Raw genomic sequence first — 19163 nt, 5'->3', positions numbered from 1 at the left:
TTTGCACAGAAAACAAATTAATCAATAAATAAAAAAGCTGGATTTTTTTTACACAATCAATTTCAATCTGTAAATCCAGATTACAAAAAAGAAAACTTTGAACCTAATTTAAATCTAAAGTGTAACTGTGTGTGCACAGCACTGCACCTTTTGAGCTCTGTTTACAGTCTCAAAGAGCAACAGGGTGAGTCAGAGGAAACAAGTGCAGACCGTTGTGTTGACTGTTACTCTCTGTATCCACTCTGTCTGTAGGAGTTTCAAAACTGATGAAACCTATCAAAGGTACTGGAGATAGAGACACGCTTAAGATGCTAATTGTAAGTGTATCTCGACTGCGCTACGCTAAGTATAGAAGCTCAAGTCTAGTAGAACTAGGACCAAAATATAAATATTACAATACGGTACAGACAAAACTACTACTACAACTGCTGCTACTTCAACAGCTTTAGTGTCTGATGACATAGTGACAGTACAATACTTCAACTTTGTTGAGTGATGATTTTCTAAGGTTGTGTGTCTGAGCTTGTCGTCAGGACAACAGAGACTGATGCTTTTGTTTAAGCGTGTTGTGTTGGTGCCTTTACCAAAGAATCGTATATTAGATGTGAATGTACTGTATGTGAGGTCAATGGTTTATAGTCTTAAAGGAGTTTGTCAACATGTGTTGAACATTTAGTCTCAGGAGTGACAGAAATAATGACTGAGCCAATGCTGTGTGTGTAGAGAGAGTGAAATAGAAATTATAACTGTGTAATGAAATATTTATATATATTTTTTTCTTAATCCAGGATTAAAATCCCAGCAAATCTGAGCAGATCCACTTCTAACATTTCTAGTCTTCCTTTGAGATACTGCAGCAGCACCTTTACTTTACTCTGTGTTTAGGGATCTGTTCACTACACAAAAGCAAAGGTTTGATCCACTGACTGTGGATGGATTATGTTTATGCACCTCATGTTTGACTCTTGAATTCACACTCTGTCGTCTTTTACTTTATCCTGGAGCCTTTGTCAAACTACAACACTGATTGTTTTGTATGTTTTTCATATGTTTCATGTTTTTTTAATCTCAGAAATGATTAGGAGTTCATCTGTTACTATATCAGATGCTCAGAAATGCAAAGTAAATAAAAGCACCACACGCTCTGTTTGTTTGCTTTTTTTCCTGATTGAAAGCAGTTAAAGGTTAACATTTTAGTTGTTATCACAATCAACAAAGTATTAAAATATGTCAATTGGAAAATGGAAAAAAAAGTAAATGGTATGGTAAAATGAGTTCGATTAGGGGTTCTCAATTCCTGATCCGTGGACCTGTACCAGTCCATGGTCATTTGGTACTGGGACGCAGAGAAATAATTAATAATTTACTTAATTTAAAGAGAACCTGAAGTAATTTCTTGTTAATATGCCATTTTTTAAAATGATGTTTTTTCAGACGTACTCAAATACAAACAGAATGAAGTCTAAATGAAGTAGTGTTATAAAAGAACAGCTTAGTCTCACTTAGCAACAGTGGAGCTGGTCTGTTTACCAAAGGTGTGAAGTCTGACCACTGATCTCTGCCTGACTGAGTTTTATTGACTCACACTGACTGTATACAGGAAGAGTTCACAGATAGCAGACGGCACAACACTCCTCCGTTCTCTCAGGTAAGTCTGCGGAGACGTTTGTTGTTACTTTTGTCTCTTGTGTTCCTCTATAAACAAGTTCTACCTGTCTAGATTCTACATACACGGCTGAAATGTACTGTATATTCCTGGGAACCCCAGTAAGCTGCTAGTTAAAGGTTAAGGTGACAATTACTTGTCATTGTGACACAGCACCAAAGTGAGTGGGGAGGGGGGCAGCTCGAGGGGACGGTGCCATGCTCGGTGCACCTCAGTAGCAACTTAACAGCTAGTGGACTTGAACCTGAAACCGTTACTACCAAGCCGCCACTGGCCTTAGATAATTATAAAATAAATGACATTATCATTATCACACACCAACAAGCTGCGTAGCACTGAGCTGTGAGCAGAGTTGTTGAAACTTGACAGTTGTGTTTGTATTATAAATTATTATAAGTTCCTCTTTGTTTGAAAACGAAACTTAACAGCACAAGGGAACACACACACCCGGAACTGATGAGGATACGATAACACAGTATCAGTTACACATGTAACACATGTAATTATTTACAGAGTACTGCATATGATGTATATTTTTTCAAAAATATAAAAAAGTACTAATTTGACCCTCACTTTATCTTCAACTGTACCTTTACTTTCACATCCAGTGTAATGTGTAAAATTTTTACGTTTTTAAAAAAGTTTTATGTTCTATGACCTAGAATAACACAAACATCTGTTCTTCCAGATCCCTGTCATCATGTCTGCGTTGCACAGCCAAGACAATCCTTCTCAAAGGACTGATTCTAAAGCTCTGGAGTTGAAGCTCACTTGCCCCGTCTGTCTGCAGCTCTTCTCTGAGCCGGTGTCCCTCCCCTGTGGTCACATCTACTGCTTCACCTGCCTTCACTCCATGGGTGAAGGTCTGGACCATCACAGCTGCCCTGAATGCCAGGTGTCATATCAGCGAACCACAGACCTTGTAAAAAACCTGAGAGTGTGTGCCATGGTGGAGGCCTACAAAAACTCCACCAGGAAAGACAGCTCTGCTGCACATCAATCTGACGTCAGCTCGCAAACTCAGGTTGAATCCACAGAGCAGCCCATGTCGCCGCAAGAAAACACCAGCAGCAGAAAAAAACAACTAGAGATGGAGCAGCCCAAGTTTAACCTGGCCTCGCAAATCACAGAGTTAAATCTCAAGTTGGAGATGGCAGAGGGGGTTCTAATGAGGGAGGAGGAAAGGGAGAAAGAAGTGAGTGCTGCCAATGCTCTCCTGAGGGAGACAGCAGCCAAATTGCTTGGGCAAATTAAGAAGTTGTCGGAGCAATACAGTACAAAGCTGATGCAAATCATCGAGGAGGAGCTAAGTCCAGGTGAGGCTGCACTGGCCAGCCGGGTCAGTCGAGTCTCTGACCTGACTAAGCAGCTGAGAAGGGCCATGCTCATGGCTGAGTCTCTGTTGACTGAAGAGGATGAGGCAGCTTTTGGTGACGACCTTCAAAGTCTTCAACCGCAAATTGAGGATTTATTGGCAAAACCTGTGGATGATGGCGAAGACTCTGTTGAATCAAAAGTCTGTCCTGCTCGAGTGTGTTCCAAACTGGAGAGCATGAATGCTATATTAAGGGAAAAACTTGGCGATATTCAGCGCTCACTTCGAAACACCCTCAATCCTTCAGAAGTGACCTTTGACCCAGAAACAGCCCATCCCAACCTGGTTCTCTCAGAGGACTTGAAGACTGTGACTTTCTGTGCTACTAAACAGTCCTACCCAGCTTCTCCTCGAAGGTTCACCAACCTCCTCCAGGTCCTCAGCACTCAGAGCTTCTCACAAGGCGATCATAGCTGGGACGTAGAGCTTGAAGGATCTCCATGGATCATTGGTATATGTTACAGTGACAACCTGGCACGAAGTGGTCTGTCATCTGCGCTGGAGAGTAGCCAAACCTCCTGGTGCCTGATGTGGTTCAACAACCTGTTGACGGCCTTTGAGCGGGGTCACGATGTCCCACTGAAGAGAACCACCGTATCATGCAGGCTAGAGATAAAACTGAGCTTCAAGACTCACAGGCTGAGCTTTTACAACATCAGCCCTTTAAGTGGGAAGACTCACATTTACACATTTAAGGCCAGTCTGACTGAACCAGTGCACCTGGCCTACAGGATGATGTCAGGACACCCAAAAGGACGCGTCACTGTTTATTCATAATCATAACAACATTTCAGTTGACCATAGCTTAGCTGCATGAATATGGCCTGACTTGAAGGCAGTGCTCAGATCAGTTTCTGTTAATAGTGTATTACTATTACGTAATATGGTACAAATAATAATACAAATAATAATATGCAAATAAATGGCATTTTCCCATGTCCAGCTTCCATGTTTTGTGGCATAGAACATTTGCATGTAGAGCATGTGATTTCAATAATGTCTGTTTCTCATATACACAACTCTTAATATTTTAAGATTACTAATGAGAACTATTAGAAACACTGACTATAAATAGGTTTACATCACACACCACCTCCAAAAATAGTCAAAGTACCACAAGTACTAACCAGAAATGCAGTTAAGCAGAACAGATCTACTTTCGTTTGGCACATACTATTAAGATGACAATGGGGGAAATTTACAATGATACAATACGAAGATAATTTTTCCCCTTTTAAAATTATTATTATTGTTATTATTACTATTATTATTATTATTATTATTATATACTATTTATAAGTCAAAGTCACACTCTACAATGATGCAGAGCCATACCTGACCCTTAAATCCATGACGTACAGAGAACAGTTGCATTTAGCAAATAAATGACTCACCTATTTTTACCACGAAAGCTTGCGCCTGTAAATAAATTCGACAGTAATAAAACGATATTTATAGAAACCAGAAATATTTTTTCTTAAATTTGCACAAATAGTGGTGCCATAGCTAAACATTTATTCGACACACTACAGCTTTAAGGCCAAATTAACGCCAACGTCACGACCAACATGAAGTCTCGCGTGACTTACCCTCTTCTATAGGCGAGTGTCAGCTGACTTCACGGGAGAGATTTGTAAACGACGCTATCAAGCGCTGACATGTTCCCTATCAGTGATCGATTTGTCGATCAATTACAGTGTTTATGAGTGCAAGTTCATCACGTGTTTGAATTATTTTGTTCTCAGAAATATTTCCTATCGCCTTACAGCCTCGACTTGGTAAGAATTTCGTTTTTATCATGTTGACTAACAGTAGTAGCTCTTCTTCCGTTCGCTTAGCGTCATTGCACTTGTGCTGGTATCAGATTGTTGTTGTTGAGCTTTAATTTATGAACCATTGCCATATGTTGTTTAAACATGTTTATTTTCAAGTGGGCATTTCTGTTTTTCATGGAAAAATATAAATTCACACTTTTGGTTTCGTAAATCCGGGGAATTCGGTGAGTGAAGTGGCATTAGTGGCGTTAGCTAACATGAAATTGAAAGTACATCTGATAAACCACATGTGGGGGAAACCAAACACTGTTTGTGCTACAGGAAATTAATTACTTCTTAGAGTTTAAAGCAGAAGTATATGCCTGTAGCAATAACCAACATGTTTGAAATGAAACGACATGGCTGGTACTACTGTTTATAGTTAGTTTAACCATTTACATTAAAGAATAATGTTTGTATACAAAATATAGCCTGTTGTGTACATCGACATCAATTGGAGATATCTTCCTCTACCGGTTACTTTACGGTTTAAATATTACTTACAAATTCAAGTTATTGTCGAACGAGCAGACGATGTTACAGATTTTATGCCACAAATTAATTCCAGAGAAATATATTTTATTTTTTCATTATATGTTAAAGTTTAATTTTTTTAAATGTATTTTGCATTTTAAATGTATTCTTCGTACCATGTTTTGTACCAAAAGCAAAAAGTACAAATTACATTAAGATTCTTATAATAGCTTCTCATAGCACACACTGCCCTCATCTTATTACTCTCGGAACGCTCTGTACATAGTGCTACAGTCTGAGTCTGACCGTTTACACACAATTCATCAAAACACGGACTTTAGAAAGTCTTACTTTTATCAAGGAGTAAATGGTAGTCACTAAGAGAAATATGGACGTATAGTAACGTTTGCCTGATGTATTGGTGCAAGCCTGGATTATTGTCCTTTCACACAGTACTAACCAATGGAATAAGACTGTGTTTTTACAGCATATACATTCCATTGAAATGATAAGCAACTTGATATGAACACAGTGTATATTGGAGGTACAGTGCTGGAGAAATTTAATCTAAATTGTTTATTCAGCATTTGTTACGGTTCTACTCAGTTCGTTATTTTCTAAAGCAGTGGGTAAAAAAAACCATGACTTTCTCTGCCGATCATTTTAACATGACTTGATGCAATAATTTAATATTAGGTTCCTTTTTTTCCTGACTCAGTTTCTGACACCATGCTAGCCACAGTGACTGCTGTGGTTAGGTTTGCTCAGTACAATGGCAGTATTTCACCCACACCGCTGGATAACACAACAGCATTTACAACATTGAAACCTGAAGAAAACCTCACCAAGCCTCACACATGTCTGCGAATTCTCTATGAGGACGTCAGTGGTTCCAGGTAATCAAATGTAGGCATTAAATTAGTTAATTAAAGTGAAGTCACAGTCTGTGGCTGTGTAGTTGATGCTAGTAGATTTGATGCTGTAACTGCCACGGCCTGAGTTGGGTTTATTTTCCCACAGCCTGTGGTTTTGGGATGACATAGAGAATAGCAGTTTGTTTATGTGTCTTTATAGCTACAATGACTAACTAGTTCAAATAATAATAATAATAATAACTGTGTTAAGATTATAAATGTAACATTCTGCACTGATTTTCATGCCTCCTGACTCTCATCTCTCCGTCCTAGGGTGCGGTTCTGGGACATTTTACTGCTGGTGCCCAATGTGGCCTTCTTCGTATTCCTCATGTGGAAGTTGCCCTCTGCCAGGGCAAAGATACGACTGACCTCTAGCCCCATATTTGTCACCTTTTACCTGTTGGTAAGATTGAATCAAAACTGACACCAATGTACTGTCCAGTTTTTAAACCACTGCTGAATTAGGTGCCGAACAGTAGTGCTAGTATGTGGTGCTTTTCCTCTTGTGTTATCAACATCAGGCTGTTGTCATAGAGATATTCGATATTGATCTGATAATGTTGTTTCCAATGTTTTTGGTTGACTTATTTAGCTCTTCATCCGCTTTCTTTTACAGCCTGTCATACCGTTGTCTATGAAAATGAAATAAATACTCATTCAGCCACTTTTCTGTGTTTCCTAGGTGTTTGTTGTGGCAGCAGTAGGAATCACCCGGGCCATTGTGTCCATGACTGTCAGTGCGTCCAGTGCTGCAACTATTATAGACAAAGTAAGAAGTCAATTTATTTGAAAACAAGTACATAAGTGTATGCAAAATAAAAAAAACAAATCTTGTCAAAATGGGCTTTATTGTTGCAGATAATACAACAGTTCTTCTGTAATTATGTCTTTGCTGTAGTCATCATGAGACTGTCGATGTTTACAGTGTAAATGTCTCCTTAGTGTGAAAACAAAGCTTTTTTCTTTGGTCTGTAAACATTGTTTTCAATACAAGGATTCACTTCTAAGAAGTCCTGTGTTACTAGAGCATTTCAAATTAAAATTTAATGTGTTGCGATTCTTAGTTGATTGTATCCACAGTGTGCATTATTACTCTATTATTGCACGGTTATTATTATTAGAACATTCAGTATAGTATAATGCATTATTCTTATATAAGCATCTTTTTCTTTGTCCCTTTGGGTGGTCTGAACGTACCCCTGCAGCACAAATACGTTCTGCCTCAGCCTAACTCTACAGTTCTGTCATGGCTGTAAATGAAGGGATGTGTCACTGACATTCCTTACACAACAGAGAGATCTGTTGATGGACTCACTGTTCCCATAGTGTGATGTCATGACTTCTTTATAGAGGAAAAAACAAACAAGTGATAATAATAATAATTACTTTGTGACCTCCTTTGTTGAGACATTTGTTGAGACGTTTGTTTTCATCATGTTTGGTCTACGTACTGTTTGTTTTCATCATGTTTGGTCTACGTTGGTAGAATAATAATAATAATTGTACTAGTTGTAAGGACGATGTTCATTCTCTTCTCAGGTGCTGTGGGAAATCACACGTTTCTTCTTGTTGGCCATCGAGCTCAGCGTCATTATCTTGGGACTGGCGTTTGGTTAGTTGACTTCCAGGTTTTAGTTCTCTTTAAGAAGTAAAACCTGTTGTGTTTGTTGTTGTTTTTAATTCCTGTTTTCACTGTACCCTGGTTCCCTGTCCACCTCACATCCTCTCTTTGTCGTCAAAGTCAGTTAGATCTGTCAGTTAAATCCATGTGCAAGGATAAATATAGGCGTTGCCTATGAAAATACAGACTGGTAGTCTGCCTGCTGGGCATTGCTGCCTGACGCTCCTCCACCAGTGCCTTTTTTTAGTATTTACTAACACTCATTTTAATGTGTTCTTTAGGTCACCTTGAGAGCAAGTCCAGTATAAAACGTGTGCTGGCAATCACTGCTGTCCTCGCTCTGGCTTACTCCATCACACAGGTAACCATCAATGTCGAAGATCATAATCTAATGATAAGGCTGAAATTATTTGTTTTATTGTTTGAAATTAATTTGTCGTTGTGAAATCTTTTTTAGGGAACGTTAGAGATCCTTTATCCCGACAGGCACCTCTCTGCTGAGGACTTCAACATCTACGGCCATGGAGGACGGCACTTCTGGTTGGCCAGTTCCTGCTTCTTTTTCTTGGTCAGTGACTATTTATTCTGCAGCAGTATTGTATACGTATTTGTTAAATCTACAGGAAACAAATATGTTATAGAAGGATTTTAGATATACAGTCTCTGTGATATACATTTGCTTAATTTAATTGCAATAAAGAGACTTTTACATTTCAATAGAAATGTCCACTTCTTACATATGGATAAGGCGTTGTATTTTTCAAATATGTTATTTGACAATGATTGACTAAAGTATTTTTTCTTTTGTTCCCTGTTTGGTAGGTTTACTCTTTGATTGTATTTTTACCTAAAACGCCATTGAGAGAACGGATATCTCTTCCATGTAAGTTTAAGATTTTGACCTCTCTGTGTCAATAATAGTGTTAGATAATATGTATTATGCTATTATTGATGCTATATTATTGGCAAAACCATTAACTGCAACATTTTGTAGAAAAAAGAATCATATTCAATCATACACAGTCAGTATGAGCTGTTAGAGTTTAAAAATATAAATACATTTTTAACAGTATAGTTCATGCTTTATTCATGTTTTGATACTGACATTTAAAATGGATAAATATGTACAAAGAGCTGAATATGAATATGAGAGTCTGTGGATTGAACTCAAATGGTTTAACATTATTATTTATTTTGCTGTTTAGCTAAGAGGAGTTTCTATGTTTATGCTGGCATCCTGGCTTTACTAAACCTGGTCCAGGGTCTGGGTAGTGCTCTGCTCTGTGCTGAGATCATAGAGGGCCTCTGGTGAGTTTTAACCTCACACAAACAGTGTGTTGCAACATATGACTGAACTCCAGACTGACTGAAAATGTATGGATTACATGTAGTCTTTGATAACTATGATTTTGAATTCATCTTTTTTTGATCCAGCTGTGTTGATGTCACCACCTTCCTGTATTTCTCCACATTTGCTCCACTTATTTATATCACATTCCTCAAAGGCTTCTTTGGGTGAGTACAGAAGTCTATACAGCTTCTCTTTTTTTTTTATAGATGGGTTTTCTCTTTTTCATATACTTTTTCCTCTGCTGCTCTTTCACAGCTCAGAGCCCAAGATCCTGTTCTCCTACAAGTCCCAGATAGATGAGCCGGAAGAAACTGACGTCCACTTGCCCCCCACTGTTGCTACAACTCTCGGGCGCAAGGAGCAGACCGACCAGAGCCTGTTCTACTCCTCCACCCAGATCGACGGCTCTGGTCCAAGCAGCTCTCGTATGGTGGGGCATTACCTGGATGATGTTGCCTCTGGACCTTTTGGGTCCAGCAGCGTGAACAGCATTGAAGCCGAGCGCTGGAGACCCATTAACGTGTGATGGCAAAACGAAAACACACATCCTCCTTATCTTAAGATGTTATGAACACTGCATGTGCTATGCAGAACGATGATCCGTGGCAGTGGAACAAAACATATGCAATATGCATCTGAACACTAGAGGGTGGACTTTGGCTGATCAGCTATGTTGAGGACTTTAATTTTAACAACTGCTTTTAAAACACTGATCCCAGGGCGCACTGCTGCTACAGCTCCAACAATCACAGTACTGACGTAAGGTGTGGCGCCAACAGACTCTTTGTTGATTGTCTTTCCCAAGCTTTTCAATGTGGGCTTCTGCTTACTTGTGCATTCCAACATAAAATGCTCAGTTTTCTAGCCTTGGGTGTTTCTGTTGTACTTCAAATTTGCATCTTCATAACAACAGACTGACATTTCTACATTCCCACTAAAGCCTTACATACTCTGAACTGACTGTATCTCCTGTCCTGTGTTGGGATCGTGACTCGGCCGTCACCGTGCTGCCGTACAGAACAGAGAATGTTCTAGTTCATTGTGACACGTGTGCTTTGTCTTCTGGTTCACGTGCTCTTTTATCTCATCAACAAAGCGAACCGTGTGTATGTGTGTTATCATCTTCACTAAAACATCATTAGGTAATTGGTAAACTGTGAATGCAGACGTTGCATTAATGTAGACCACAACTCAAATGTTAGGCTTTGAACAGCAGTAATTGTATCTCGGGCTTAGGTCGGACTAAACTAATCCTCTAATTTGTTGCTGAAACTCTTGCACGCCTTCGATCATTCCTTCCACTGAAAGCACATCAGTCATTTTTGCTCTTGAGGTAGCACTGTGTGTGGCATTCAAACTGATGTGCAAAAATAACTTTATTTCTTCAGGCCAAGACTCTTCATGCTGATGTAATTCATTTTCCTGTGCTATGGAAAATGCTGACGGCACAAGTTGCTTTTATGTTGCTGCTATCCTGTATTAAGAGTGGTGTAACTGTTAAGACAAGGGGGGTAACAATAGACCAAAAAATGCTGAAATTGTTTGTATCATGTTGTGATATGTACCATATACAGCTCCACTAAAAATATATATTTTGTTTTCCTTAGAAAAAATGCTCTTTGTAATTCTAAGACATGGTTTATTGTGCAACAAATGTCATGTATGTGTCTCAACGTACCTGAAGTCATTATATCATAATAGTTTATGTTAGTCTTTTAAAACCACCTTATTTGAATTGCCACACTTACTACCATGTACAAAAACAGTATGTACTATACAGTGTATTGGGGTTTAAAAACAAACAGTATTTAGTGGTAAGGTGTAATCAGAAATTACGGGGATATGGTTTTGTTTTCATTGCTGCATTGTGGGGAAGTAACATTTTTCAGAAGACACAGTGGCCAATTCTACTTTTGTTTTGTTTTCTTGCTGTGAAAATCGCTTTGTTCCAGATTAATCAAATTATTTGAATATATGACAATTGCACCTCGGTAAGATGTCAGTGCTCTCTCTGGACGTAGAAGCTGTTTGCAGGTGAAATGATTTTATTTATCTGGATTGATTGTAGAATATTCAGTTCGTATCTGAAGTGCAGCTAGCATTGCACGGGCCACATAATAAAATAGTAATTTTGTCCTTCTGTTTGTGTGTTTTGTTGCTTTTAAAATAATGTTGATCCATGTGTGTGCATGGCATGTATATAAAAATCCTGATCAAATAAAACATTGCATTACCACTTAAAAGAAGACAAAAGAAGACAAGAAGAAAAACCTTAGAGCTTAAATTGAGATGAAGAAAAGAGGAGCAAGGGATCATTGAGCAAAAACAAATCAGCCCAAAACGACATATTGTTACAACATGGCGAGTCTGCTCTATGACTTGAAAAAAAGAAATAAAACAAACACAATTTACAAAGGTCTGTGCGGTAAGATTTTAACTTGTGTTATGTAAATATATATTCGTTCCATTTCTGACATTAGAAATGGAATAAAACACAGTTTAAACAAATCTTCACCCTGACAAAGCTTACAAATTCATGTATTCAGGATAAATCGTCTCGCCCTCAGCTTTCCGCCTACATCTCCCATCTTCCTAGGTCTACATCGATTTATAGCTTATCACTATTGGTTCCCTTCTGTTTCTGTCAGCCAATCGGCGTCGAGGATACTGTTGCGCCGCAATGACCTTTATTGGAGTCTTCAGACTAGCAGCGGCTGTGGTGGTGACTTCTGCCTTTCCGTTGCTTCCTGTGACGGGAGCTTGTGTTGGATTCTATTTATTTTTCTGCAGCTGTTAGTGGACCCCTGGAGGAAAATGGGCGGAAGTGAAAGCACATCGAGGAATATGTCTTTTAGACTGGACGGAGAAAAGAACGTCACAGTAATTGAAGGAGTGAAGGTAGATTATACATATTACCTTTACTCGACGCGTGAGGTGAAATCAACATTTTAGCTTGACCGTCACAGAGCTCCTGACCGTTAGCTTATTTCCCTTAACGGTCATATACTGGAGTCAGTGTCCTCTGTCCTCGGACGAACCCACGGTCACACCCGGTCACTAACTTTGTCTCTGCCCCACTGCCGGGTACCACTGCCAGTGGGTCAGGTCTGAGGTGGAGTAGTGTCAGAACTTAATCTCAATTATTAATAATCATTGTTCAACACATCGTATTTTGCAAATCATAACACCAAATTTTGCTCGACATTTTGACATAGGCTATCTGTGTGGTGCACATGTGTTCACGTTAACCCTTTTTTCCCCCATGTAGTTACATACTTACTTGCATACCTACTTTCCTATATTTACACGGATATATAGCTATTTGTTGATATAGATGCAATATTTTAAGGGATAATCTAAGATAAATTGGTGATATAATGCACATAATTCAGATATTTTGTGTTGAATGTCATGCTTTATAAATACTTTGAGCTTTATTTAGACTAAATGCTAATAATTTAGCTTCAACTTCTACAAGAAATACAAGAAATAAAATTAACATTATGCACTAACGGTTGATTATTGCTGTGTATGACGCTGAAGAGTGATGTGTCCGAAAGTTTTTCACAAGATTTTGGTTGATATTAAAATTTGAAATAATACAATTTGTATTATCCATGGCATTTGTTCTTGATGACAGTAACCATTTAAGGTGCCAGAACAATAAGGCAAAGTAGTGGTAGTATACTGCAGTACAGTATACACACCACCTTCAATTATCTGAACAATTTTGTTTGTTTGTTTTGTGTCTTTGTCACATATCCATACACTCAGTCTTTACATAATGGAAAAACCTTAGAGCTTAAATTGAGATGAAAGAAGACAAGAAGAAAAACCTTAGAGCTTAAATTGAGATGAAGAAAAGAGGAGCAAGGGATCATTGAGCAAAAACAAATCAGCCCAAAACGACATATTGTTACAACATGGCGAGTCTGCTCTATGACTTGAAAAAAAGAAATAAAACAAACACAATTTACAAAGGTCTGTGCGGTAAGATTTTAACTTGTGTTATGTAAATATATATTCGTTCCATTTCTGACATTAGAAATGGAATAAAACACAGTTTAAACAAATCTTCACCCTGACAAAGCTTACAAATTCATGTATTCAGGATAAATCGTCTCGCCCTCAGCTTTCCGCCTACATCTCCCATCTTCCTAGGTCTACATCGATTTATAGCTTATCACTATTGGTTCCCTTCTGTTTCTGTCAGCCAATCGGCGTCGAGGATACTGTTGCGCCGCAATGACCTTTATTGGAGTCTTCAGACTAGCAGCGGCTGTGGTGGTGACTTCTGCCTTTCCGTTGCTTCCTGTGACGGGAGCTTGTGTTGGATTCTATTTATTTTTCTGCAGCTGTTAGTGGACCCCTGGAGGAAAATGGGCGGAAGTGAAAGCACATCGAGGAATATGTCTTTTAGACTGGACGGAGAAAAGAACGTCACAGTAATTGAAGGAGTGAAGGTAGATTATACATATTACCTTTACTCGACGCGTGAGGTGAAATCAACATTTTAGCTTGACCGTCACAGAGCTCCTGACCGTTAGCTTATTTCCCTTAACGGTCATATACTGGAGTCAGTGTCCTCTGTCCTCGGACGAACCCACGGTCACACCCGGTCACTAACTTTGTCTCTGCCCCACTGCCGGGTACCACTGCCAGTGGGTCAGGTCTGAGGTGGAGTAGTGTCAGAACTTAATCTCAATTATTAATAATCATTGTTCAACACATCGTATTTTGCAAATCATAACACCAAATTTTGCTCGACATTTTGACATAGGCTATCTGTGTGGTGCACATGTGTTCACGTTAACCCTTTTTTCCCCCATGTAGTTACATACTTACTTGCATACCTACTTTCCTATATTTACACGGATATATAGCTATTTGTTGATATAGATGCAATATTTTAAGGGATAATCTAAGATAAATTGGTGATATAATGCACATAATTCAGATATTTTGTGTTGAATGTCATGCTTTATAAATACTTTGAGCTTTATTTAGACTAAATGCTAATAATTTAGCTTCAACTTCTACAAGAAATACAAGAAATAAAATTAACATTATGCACTAACGGTTGATTATTGCTGTGTATGACGCTGAAGAGTGATGTGTCCGAAAGTTTTTCACAAGATTTTGGTTGATATTAAAATTTGAAATAATACAATTTGTATTATCCATGGCATTTGTTCTTGATGACAGTAACCATTTAAGGTGCCAGAACAATAAGGCAAAGTAGTGGTAGTATACTGCAGTACAGTATACACACCACCTTCAATTATCTGAACAATTTTGTTTGTTTGTTTTGTGTCTTTGTCACATATCCATACACTCAGTCTTTACACATTACATTGACAGTCTTAAGCCTTTTGTTCATGGTTGTGCCCAAAGACACAGAACCTGAGTGGAACATACAATAAGGATTTAATTCTTCTACTATATGTTAAAAAAATCACCAGTGGAGAAGCAGTGGCAGTACATTTAAAACCAGTGTTGTGTGGGCAGTGAATTTAAACGGAATTAGAAGTGCACACAGCAGTGCACAGTGCCCCCTAGAACCATGTTTTTGTCTTTATTTTCCAAATGTTATTGTTTTGTCCAGATCTCAGAGGACCTGATCCATCGAATGAGAGAACCTTCAGAATCTGGGAGCACCAGGCCGTCACCATCTCCAACAGACACTGACAAACCACCACCAAGTATGAAAGTCCACTCTGTCCTGTCGTATTTATGTCATAAGTTTAATTCACTATAGGCTGAAAATGTCCACTGGACAGTGGAGTAATGGACACAGCGACAAATTTCAAGCTTGCAAATATGTGCAGTTTGTTAAATTCAAGACAATGAATGAATCGATTCTCTAAAACTACTTATTTGTAATACTAAATGTGTCAATCCTCATTTGACATGAATTGCAGATTCAAACCTGTCACGACCATCCGCAGCAGAAATACGTGAAGAACTGCGAAAAGAGTAAGTATTAATTCGCCTGTGTTTTGTGAAAACCCAATCAGCTTTTACTTTACAAAAAAAAAAAAACTCAAAAGAGAAAGAATGCAGCTCAGTTTGTCAACATCAAGCATGTCGATCCCCTTCTTTGACCTGCAGGTGGTGCTGCATGTTTGCATTTGAGAGCCCATTACACTCTTTAGGTACACTGGTACAACGCAGTTGTATGGTAATCCAATCCTGTACACTCACTCTAATCTCTTTCCACAATCATTAAGGAAAACACTGAGGTCCAGACTTCACACTGACATTATGGCTTTATATATTATTCCATCATTATATCATTTTGACATTTGTTGCGAAAACAATTATGTAATTTCATTCACATAGCTGAGACAGAAAGTTAGCCTGAATAACACTTTCTATTTTGCTTTTTCTTTTCTGATGTACAAAAATATTATGTATATTTATACAATATCTATTTTATAGTTCGATATATTTAATGTAATTTTATTTGTGTAATTTTATAACTGTTGCTTTTCCTGTTTTTCTGTATGTTTTAGGTTGTTGTTTTAACTCATACAAATTCTGACTTGACCTGAAAAATCAAAACATTTAATCAGGCTGAGGTATGATGAATTAAGGACATTTTGTAGCAGCTGTCGTCATTCATCCATTTCAGCTTTGAGCGTCAGCAGACACTGTTGGAGGAGCACCTGGCCAGATTGACTCAGAGGGAAAGAAAGTCTGGTGCATACTCAAGCCACGAGGAAGTGGAGCTGATGCCCAGTCTCATAACTGAGAGAGGGAAAGTCCACGAGGAGCAGGAAAGAGCCAAGTTACTGGTGAGTAAAAGAAACTAGGCTCCTTACTAAAAGTTTAAAGCCAAACTGTGTAGATTACCTTCGCCAACATTGTCAGTAGGCATCAGGTAAATGAAGGACAACAGTATGTTGACGACTGAAGTGACGTCACAACAGTATAGTCTATGTTAAAAACCCCTCTAAGACAACAGTAGTGTTTTTCTTTACAGTGGGTTAATAACAAGGAAATACAGTTCCTTAATTACAGAAACCAGTCAGTAACACCCTCTTGTGGTGCTTTTGTGAATAGCAGCACTGATTAGTTCAATGAAATGCATTTTATTTGCACCAGAAAAAGAATGTGATGAATGTTTTTTTTTAATGTTTCTTTTTTACTAAAGATGGTCTTTTGGCTTGAAAAAATAGTATTTTTTCTTTTTTCAGTGTTTTGGTAATTTTGTATTCAACTGATGGATATGCAGTTAACTTCATTTTATTGCAACATTTTATTTTATTATTTCACAGTCACATTGCTGCTGATGACACTTCTGCTCTGTTCTCAAAGTATTGTTAAATTCAAAATGCTGATTGAATTGCAAATGACACTACATGTTGCTCTGGATGCCTTTCAGTAATCAATCCCTTTTTTTTTCAATAAGCCAGAGTGCTAGACTAGTTGTTGGGATCAATAATTTTATGTTATATTTATGAGCAGTGATCATTCTATTCATCCATCCAACATCCATCTAACCATCCAACATCATCTATCCGTCCAGCTCCCCTTTTAAGACGAACCTGTCAATCTGATTCAATAGTTCCTCCAGTATCAAATGTCCCTGCTTAGCAGGAGGGCTCCCCATTTATTTTTGTGCATTTTTAATCGACCGTTACATTCAGCAGCAGCTTCACAGCTGGAGATTTAAAGAAACCTCTCCACTCCCCCTCGTCCCCCCTCTCCCACCTTAAAGTACTCTCCCTCAGTAGTTTGGGAGCTGCTTCATTTCCCAGAGGAGAAAACAAGTACACACACAGAACCTTGCCTTGTTACCAAAGTACACAAACACTTTTTCCCCACATGCACACGCTGTGTTAGTGTTTGGAGGATGGGGAGGTGAGGGATGTAACACCTGTCAGTGTGAAGAGCTGAGCTGCTCCACACACTGCCTCAGGCCTACTGTCAGCAGCACTCACATTAGGCATTTACTCCTGTTTCAGTGCCAACTGCTTCCACTGGGATGGGGTTTTTTTTTGGCTGTATACAATATTTCTGTGTAAATGTATGTGTGCATGAGCCAAGCAGAAGAATTAATGCTCTTATCAATTAAAACCTTTAATCACGATTAATCAGTCAAGTAATTTGGCATACATAAATGGGACAAAGTATAATTTTTGCATATTGTGTTAATTCAGTGTCAGTATAATCCTACATCAATCAACCAGAAGAAGTTTGATGGAGTTAGATTTGTCACTGTTGGTATTAATTAGCACACAGAGAATTCACATACATGATTTTCACAGCTCGTTTAATTGTAATTATAATTATTTACAAAAAGCAATTTATATTTTCAATTAACTGTTTTTCAGTAAATAATAAATTAAATAAATAAATAAAAATGAAGATGTCATTCCAGAGGTTCCTCATCCATCACTCCAATTATACTGTGTTTTTTTTGTGTGTGTTAAGTTTTTTTAACCACATCACAGTTCTGTTAAAGTGAGCTGTGATTGTCACACATTCACATTCACATTGATGTATGGTGGTGTGGGTGATTGTAAATAAGAACAGACAAACCTTGGTTCCTCAGACAGTGAATTTAGAATAACCTCCTGTTTTCAGACTCTCCTCATGTTTATTGTTGAAAGTCAAAGATTCTGGTCAGAACAGCTGCGATCAAACTCACATCAGGGGATTTTTGTTCCACAATGTTGTATTTTCTGATATTGAAACTATTTTTTTGTCACAGATTTTTTTCTATTAACAGATGCTCCTATCACAGCATATTGTGTGATTAAAAAAATCTGTTTCTTAGAGAAAGAGCCCATATTTCTGAGGAAACATGCCAATTGTTGCTATAGTTTTTCCAGAAGTTCTTACTGATTCAGTGACACACGGAGTCTCACTCCACCTGCAGAGCTGCTGTTCCACTTTTTTTCTTTTCCTCCATTTAAGGCACTCACAATTGCAAATGGAGCAAAGACGCAGAAGAAACAGCTAGTGATGTTAACACCTGGCGTCTGCGCCTGCCCTTATCCTCATTAACACTCTCAGTTTGTTTCCTGCCCTGAACTATAGTCACTGTGTCTGAGAGGTGACATCTCTGCTGCACAGAAAATTCTATTCTAAATATAAAGCCTTCAGTGTTGGGCAGTAGTAACAAGCAGATGCTCTAAGCTATTGAATTTCAGAAGCTTCCTGGGAAGGTGAGAGTATTGATTTATTTTATTTTTTTTGAGGGAGGCGCAGGGGTGGGGGTGTTGTTATGGAGTTTTCTGTTGAATGTTTTCTTTTACTCCTAAATATTTAATATTTTCTTTCATTTGCTGCCTCAAAGTAACCGCATTACTCAGATGCTTTTAATAAGCGCTTGGAATTTTATTTTCTTAAATTACCGGTCTTTGGAAAAGAAAATAATTTTGTGTCTGTCTGATAAATATCACTGATCAGAACTGAAGGTTTGCTAAGAAGAAACGATCTTCAGATCAATTTATTTCAACACTAGATGGCAGTGTTGAAATACATTTGGTCAGGAAAGCGCACACCTTGTACAGCAACATGGCTCCAAAGGCCACTTTTTTTTCTTTTACTTTTCCTCTCATCTTTTTTTTTTATCTTTCTCTGTTTAACCTCCAGGTGCAGTCGTTTGGACATGTGTGTATCTCTGTGTGTGTGTGTGTGTATGTGATGATTCACAGTGAAGCATTTGACACTTTCAAAAAGAAAGCTGATGAAAACCAGAGTGAAAAGCCCAACATTCATTAAAGTCAGACCTGAGATAACAAACACTCAGACCACAGCGGCTGATGCTACACATATTAACTGAACGCTGCTGCTGCTGCTGCTGCTGCTGCTGCTGCTGCTGCTGCTGCGGAGAAGTGTTACTTGAAAGAACAAGAACATACTCTGAGCACTGAATATGCAGCCGTGACTTACGTTATCTTTCTTACCAGCAGTCACCTTCCTGCCATCTGT

General features: G+C 38.4%; 3 protein-coding genes across 5 annotated transcripts in view; all 3 read left to right on the top strand.

Annotated features, from left to right (window-relative positions):
- Positions 1-1398: 1398 nt before the first annotated feature.
- trim107 (tripartite motif containing 107) lies at positions 1399-3979 on the top strand. The gene is made up of 2 exons (XM_008320247.3): positions 1399-1648; positions 2355-3979. The coding sequence occupies exon 2, from the start codon at positions 2367-2369 to the stop codon at positions 3816-3818; it is 1452 nt and encodes a 483-aa protein (XP_008318469.1). The 5' UTR covers positions 1399-1648; positions 2355-2366; the 3' UTR covers positions 3819-3979.
- Positions 3980-4641: 662 nt separating this feature from the next.
- tpra1 (transmembrane protein, adipocyte asscociated 1) lies at positions 4642-11358 on the top strand. The gene is made up of 11 exons (XM_008320250.3): positions 4642-4819; positions 6048-6225; positions 6517-6649; positions 6929-7015; positions 7786-7858; positions 8149-8228; positions 8325-8435; positions 8690-8750; positions 9073-9175; positions 9302-9382; positions 9474-11358. Exons 2-11 carry the CDS (start codon positions 6059-6061, stop codon positions 9742-9744), a joined length of 1167 nt encoding a protein of 388 aa, XP_008318472.1. The 5' UTR covers positions 4642-4819; positions 6048-6058; the 3' UTR covers positions 9745-11358.
- A 527-nt stretch (positions 11359-11885) lies between these two features.
- chchd6b (coiled-coil-helix-coiled-coil-helix domain containing 6b) overlaps positions 11886-19163 on the top strand; it is a 31705-nt gene continuing 24427 nt past the window's right edge. The window contains exons 1-4 of one of the 3 annotated variants that reach the window (XM_008320253.3): positions 11886-12116; positions 14824-14920; positions 15140-15194; positions 15853-16015. In XM_008320253.3, coding sequence (XP_008318475.1) covers positions 12033-12116; positions 14824-14920; positions 15140-15194; positions 15853-16015 — 399 coding nt within the window. In that variant the 5' untranslated portion in view covers positions 11886-12032. Of the gene's footprint in view, positions 12117-13461; positions 13682-14823; positions 14921-15139; positions 15195-15852; positions 16016-19163 lie in introns of those variants that run through there. The other 2 variants (XM_008320251.3, XM_017036345.2) reach the window with 2 other exon arrangements.

The sequence above is a fragment of the Cynoglossus semilaevis genome, chromosome 11 (assembly GCF_000523025.1).
Source record: "Cynoglossus semilaevis isolate Cse_v1.0 chromosome 11, Cse_v1.0, whole genome shotgun sequence".
Classification (NCBI taxonomy): domain Eukaryota; kingdom Metazoa; phylum Chordata; class Actinopteri; order Pleuronectiformes; family Cynoglossidae; genus Cynoglossus; species Cynoglossus semilaevis.
Note: the sequence above shows the minus strand (reverse complement) of the source record. Positions and strands in the feature narration are given on the sequence as shown.

Excerpts from the sequence above, each read along its gene's own strand:
- tpra1 (XM_008320250.3), top strand. The coding sequence starts at position 6,059 with ATGCTAGCCACAGTGACTGCTGTGGTTAGGTTTGCTCAGTACAATGGC. Across the intron at positions 6,226-6,516 it reads GAGGACGTCAGTGGTTCCAG|GGTGCGGTTCTGGGACATTT; the intron begins GTAATCAAATGT and ends TCTCCGTCCTAG. Across the intron at positions 9,176-9,301 it reads GAGATCATAGAGGGCCTCTG|CTGTGTTGATGTCACCACCT; the intron begins GTGAGTTTTAAC and ends TTTTTGATCCAG.
- trim107 (XM_008320247.3), top strand. The coding sequence starts at position 2,367 with ATGTCTGCGTTGCACAGCCAAGACAATCCTTCTCAAAGGACTGATTCT.